At 36.2% G+C, this 6,333-nt stretch overlaps 1 protein-coding gene across 3 annotated transcripts in view; it reads right to left on the reverse strand.

The window, feature by feature from the left end:
- Positions 1-577: 577 nt before the first annotated feature.
- Positions 578-6,333, reverse strand: part of LOC111086553 (serine protease 27-like) — a 23,721-nt gene continuing 17,965 nt past the window's right edge. For 2 of the 3 annotated variants that reach the window (XM_022389792.1, XM_022389795.1), the window contains 4 exons: positions 3,536-3,716; positions 2,569-2,813; positions 2,000-2,154; positions 578-1,108 (listed from right to left, as the gene is read on the reverse strand). In XM_022389792.1, the coding sequence (XP_022245500.1) occupies positions 929-1,108; positions 2,000-2,154; positions 2,569-2,813; positions 3,536-3,716 (761 nt within the window). In that variant the 3' untranslated portion in view covers positions 578-928. The remainder of the gene's footprint in view (positions 1,109-1,999; positions 2,155-2,568; positions 2,814-3,535; positions 3,717-6,333) is intronic. The other variant, XM_022389793.1, reaches the window with a different exon arrangement.

A 6,333-nucleotide genomic window follows, 5' to 3' on the forward strand; every position in this document is an offset into this window, starting at 1 on the left:
TTATCTTCATGGAAGAATGTTCTTCTTACTCTACCATGGCTCAATGTTTGTATTGTAGCCCATATAAAGCCCGTATTATCATTGGTTGGTCTTTCTTTATCTTCATGGAAGAATGTTCTTCTTACTCTACCAGGAAAGTTTATAATAAAACGCTTTGGAAAATTGAGTTCTTTGTAAATAGAAACTATATTTTACATTTCGTTTTCAAGAGCTCCTGAATGAAATATTGTATAGGCTCTAAGAAAAAAGTATATTTCTTAACTATAGTTGAGCGGTGCTCAAAATGAGGAGTGTTTTATATAATTTTAAGAAAGTGGTACTCATTAAGTACTTTATAAAGTATTTATACGTATAAATTTGGGATGATTAGATGGCGATTTCACTTTGAGATCATTGTAATTAAATATTTTGACTTTACTGATTATGCAGTAAACAATTTAACCTGGAATTTATTACATTATCCTTTTTCTTCTCTCTATGGTACTCGTTTCTAAATTATGTTAATAATGAAATACATTTTTTTCTAATCCTGGAATAACATTTATTTGAGTACACTGATGTAACAATAATCCAAGTTCAAGCGACAAAAGATAACTGAATTTAACTGAAATTTACATTATTATTTTTTTTTAGAAGACAAACATTACTTCCTTTTAAAAATGAGTAACAAACACAAATGGCGAATTCTCACTTTTTTGTTTTCACAGTCGTTTTTCAGCCTCACCACTAGATGGCAATAATGTTACATATTTTCCCAATTAGAAATCGGGAAAAGAATATACGATGTACTAAAGATGTAAAATATGCAGTACGTGAAACATAAACGTATTTAAATATAAAAATTATAATGAAAACTAATTCAGAGTGTTGGACGTATGAAATGACTATTTTGGTTAATGTAAATTACTGAAACCAATCATCCGCAAATTCACGTTGTTTTAAGAGATTCAATTGTGTGTCTTATCCACTGTGCTTGTGTTGATGTCTTAGAAAATATCCGAGCTGTGTTACTGCCTTTACAAACAACTTCTCCATTCTCAATTCCCACAATAAGCCACTTGTTGTTCTTCTGGCAGAGCAAAGGTTGCCCTCTCATCGTCTTCCCCATCTACAAGAAATATTTTACTATAAAACAAATATTATTTAGAAATATACAAATGATTATCAAAACCTCAGTAAAATTTCATTTGTTCTAAAGGATAGGATGAAATTACCATGTGGTAAGAAATATGCAGAAAATAATATTAGTGATAATCGAGGAATACAAATGATAAAGTAATTTATTTGGCATTATAGTTTTGTGATTTTGATTTCACAAAATTATTAGCTCCGGACAATGTAAAAATCATTTTATATATTTCCTTCATAAATGTATTTTTGAGCCTTGAATCATTATATTTTAAACTGAAAATAAAGTTTATGATTAATTATAGAATATCCATATTGAAAGTTTCTTTGTCTTTAGATTTTTCGCTTAAAACTACAAAAAAAGGCCTATCATCGAATAGCCAGCCATCTCTAACTTTAAAATACTAAAGTACAGATAAGAAAGCTAGTCTACAGCATGCAACCCACTGCAATTCTTGGGCTGTTCCTGTCTTACCAAATAGTGGAATTGGACTGTCACTCTATTAGCGAAGTCGTGACCCCAAAGTGCGGAGCACGATTTTGTGGAAATAGAATGCGAACCATGAATCTTCTGATTCACAGTCCGAGAACACCAACCACTAGGCCATGCCAGGGCCGTACATTAAAATGCCTACTGACCAGATCGACATAAGAACATATATTCTGTATATTGTTATTCATCAACATATTTATAAGATGTTAAAATATGTGGTAGTTTAAATACTTTAAAAAGTGTCTTACGATACCTATTGGATTAACTCTTTAGCTCACTTGACAGGGAACTTCACTTATGTCCTAAAGGTGTTAGTTTCGAATCCGAGCCAAAGAAATAACACACAAAGTTGGATTACTACAAGTACAAATGTCTTACCAAACATATTCTGGCCAATGAATCTCCAACCATCTCTGTACATATAATCTGAGTATTATAATATTCTGGTCGTTGGTCTAGGATGGGAGATGACGAATTGAATTTGCACGTTTCTGGATTCTGTACCTTCACCATAGTCTGTTGTAATTGGTTACCTTAAGAAAAAAAAACAATAAACACCGTATTTCACTGCTGAAATATTATCCTTGTTTCTACCACTACCTACAGAATAACTGATGATTTCTGACAGTGGTGTAACTACAAACGATGCCCCCCTCCCCACATTAAAAAGTAATAGGGTCCCCTCCTCTACATTTATTTTTCTCCAATTGTAGTTACGATTCTGGCTGATTCGCCACCTCCCTCCGTAATTGGGTCCCCTACATATATTTTCCACTAATTGTAGTTACGATTCTGGCTGATTCGCCATCCCCCACCCCGCACTGACGGGGACATACTTACGCCACTGATTTCTGACTACAGTTATTTTTATTGCTTTTGACATTTTATAGCAAGACGAACCAGTACACTTTATATTAGAAATAAAGGGGCCAGTCAACACGTGTTACCTCTGACATCCCATCCTAGAGTAAAACAGTAATCTCCAGGTAGGATGTTAGTGTTTGAGTTAGGAAGACAAACAGGGGACGCGTAGTCAGTGATGTTCACCGGCTTATGTAGTTTGAGCAGTGTTACTCCTTCAGGCTCAAACGGTGATTTGATAACTCCAGTCACGAGCCTTACTCGATCGTATGGTGAAACTGATGCCAGTCTCCCGCTGCCAAGCTTAACTGTCCAGTAAGCATTGGGATATCTGAATTGAAAGCAGAGAAACAGAAAACAAATTTAATCAATAAGTCATAACAGTCATACAAATTGTTCAAGCAAATATATCAATACATTATTATCACAGGACTTTCGGTATTGTAAGTTAACCCATATTCAAAATATGTTTCCTCAGGTTTCAGATGTTACAGCTAGCTGAACACATAACCTTAAAAAAGGTTATATGCTTAGCTAGCGTGACATCTGAAAACCCGAGGGAAAAGCTATAGTTTTAAATACCCTCAACAGCTAAATGTTCCCAAAATTTGGACATCGAGAGATAATATTTGGATCCCTCATTACTTTATCTCATTCATGGGTGTAGGAAGCACATTAAAAGTGTTGTGGGGCGAAGAAATGTATGCCTTAGGGCCCTGGAAACTCTTGAGTTCTAGATTAAATATTGTGCATTCTCCTGTTTTCCTGAGAGTAATTTGACAGATAAAGCCATATCTACACCTATAATTATATATATATATATACACAAATGGTCTACTAAATGCTAATATTAACGTGTTGAACCAAACGTCCCTGTTTACGTATTTTAATAAGAATCTCTGAAAGTTCTGTTTGTTCAGTAGAATTACTGAGAGGTCTTTAAACACGCCTTCTTACGAAAATTGTATGTTTAAAACGTGCAAGTAAATTTCAAATTCGAAAATTTTTTATTATTGGAAACAAACGGTTGAGGACCTTATAATGTATACTCACTTTTTCAAACAAACGCTGGAGGTTATGACCCACGTATGGTCAACTAAAGTACCATCACAAACATGTTTTCCGTTCTGCATCAACATAATATGCCAGGGCCAATCACCGTGTTTTACATCTTTTGATTGTGGTGAACGAAAACTATTTGTAGGGTGTGTGTGAGTTGGATTAATTCCACAATCTATACAAAAACAATGGCAACAAACATCACTGAGTAGAAATACGATATATATAATATTTATTAAGATAAAGAAAAATTAACTGTAAGTAGCTAGGAGAATTTACATCTTTACAGTGAAAAACTATACAACTCTTTATGCACTTTTGACGAATTCATATATACTTAGAATTATCCTGACTGCCTTCTTTATTAAATCGTCACTTGCTCAAGCGTGTATACAAACAACGCCAGTCATTTATATATATAACAGAGACTTATCTTGTTGTTTGTCACTATTGCTTAACCTCTGCAGGTGCAGAGATGTATTGACTTATCGTTACTCTCGAAAATAAGAGTTAAAACCAAGGATATCTTCGACTTTCAAATGGACAAACTGTTACTAGATGGAGAACATTACAAAAGTTGTTATAAAGCAGTCGACAGCTACTACAAACACTACTTATCTCATCTGAAAACAGAAAACTATCTACAATCTGTGCTCTAACTCCTGATGAAGCTGTTGTTTCCAGTCGTTCATTTCTTCATCAGGAGTTAGAGCACAGATTGTAGATAATGAACGACTGGAAACAGCTTCATCAGGAGTGAGAGCACAGATTGTAGATAATGAACGACTGGAAACAGCTTCATCAGGAGTTAGAGCACAGATTGTAGATAATGAACGACTGGAAGCAAGTCTGATAAGTCGCGTTTCACTCTTTTATTTACTAATGGTAGAATAAAGATATGTCTAAAACCACATAAGGCACTTAATTATGTTTATGTTATTCCGACAATACAGTTGGTGTAATATTGTGAGGAATGTTCTCCAGCGTGGATGGTGTAATATTGCGAGGAATGTTCTCCAGCGTGGATGGTGTAAAATTATGAGGAATGTTCTCCAGTGCAGGCGGTGTAATATTGTGAGGAATGTTCTCCAGCGTGGATGGTGTAATATTGTGAGGAATGTTCTCCAGCGTGGATGGTGTAAAATTATGAGGAATGTTCTCCAGCGTGGATGGTGTAAAATTATGAGGAATGTTCTCCAGCGTGGATGGTGTAAAATTATGAGGAATGTTCTCCAGTGCAGGTGGTGTAATATTGTGAGGAATGTTCTCCAGTGCAGGTGGTGTAATATTGTGAGGAATGTTCTCCAGTGCGGGTTGTGTAATATTGTGAGGAATGTTCTCCAGTGCGGGTTGTGTAATATTGTGAGAAATGTTCTCCAGTGCGGGTGGTGTAATATTGTGAGGAATGTTCTCCGGTGCGGGTGGTGTAGTGTTGTAAGAATTTTTTCCCTGGTATATGATGGTTCCTGTGATTATATTGTTCTGGCAGTGCAGATGTGTAATGTTTTGAGAAACTTTTTTTTTTTTACGGGTTTCGTCCTATGATTCCTTTAGAAGGATGGCTAACATCCACATTTATCTTTCTCCCATAATGCTGCTTTTCCATCAAGATGGACAAGGGCTTTTCTACTGCTCCAGTATTATCCAATTTGGTTGAAAGAGTATTATAGTGATTTCAGTCATCTTCCTTGACCAGCACAATCACCGAATCTCAGCTATGAAATGAACGTCCGATTTGCCGCTGTACTTATATGAATGAATTGTGCATCATACTCCCCATATAAACAAGCAAAACCATTTTTGGCATCTTGTACAATCTCTGCACACAGAGTTGTGTGCAGATAATAATTTGTTATTATCGCAACAAAAAGGTGGCCCTAATTGATATCAGGGGAGAAGTTTTAATATTGTGGTCAGCCGGTATGTGCAGTAGTTCACAAAACCAAAAGCGAGCGTGCCATTAAGATGCACACAAAACGTTTCTTTCACAACTGGAGAGGCCCGGCATGACCAGGTGGTTAGGGTACTCGACTCGCAATCTGAGGGTCGCGGGTTCGAATCCCCGTCCCACCAAACATCCTTTCACCCGTGAGGGCGTTATAATGTGACGGCCAATTCCACTATTCGTTGGTAAAAGAGTAGCCCAAGAGTTGGCGGTGGTGATGACTAGCTGCCTTCCCTCTAGTCTTACACTGCTAAATTAGGGACGGCTAGCGCAGATAGCCCTCGTGTAGCTTTGCGCGAAATTCAAAACAAACAAACAAACACAACTGGTATTAATTAATTTCCTTCACACTGTCAAAAGAAAATGGGTAGAAAACGATTATTCGTTTTAACTTTCAAAAACTCGACCTATTTAACTCTGCAGAAATTTGTTATTCTAATTGTATTTTGAAGTTTTTCCTTCAGAATGAGATTCCCCTTCAGTGGCACAGCGGTATGTCTGCGGACTTACAACCGGGTTTCGATACTCGTGGTGGGCAGCGCACAGGTAGCCAATTGTGTAGCTTTGTGCTTAATTACAAACAAACAGAATGAGACGTTTATCGTGAAAAGGAGAGATCTTTTATCCGTTTATTTATCCTGATTCCGAAGCTTCTGCATCTTTGTTTGGGAACATTGGCATGATGAAATAAAAACCAAAGTCAACCGAAACATTTTTACCTTTTTTTTTCAAATCGGTGTTTAGTTACACCCCAATAATGAACTTTACTGTACATAGCGAAAGCAAGTTTTGTATTTACTACGAAATAAAACGGGATTTTTGTATGCAAGCATTGAAAGGAATATTT

The sequence above is a fragment of the Limulus polyphemus genome, unplaced genomic scaffold, assembly GCF_000517525.1.
Source record: "Limulus polyphemus unplaced genomic scaffold, Limulus_polyphemus-2.1.2 Scaffold1186, whole genome shotgun sequence".
NCBI classification, from domain to species: Eukaryota; Metazoa; Arthropoda; class Merostomata; order Xiphosura; family Limulidae; genus Limulus; species Limulus polyphemus.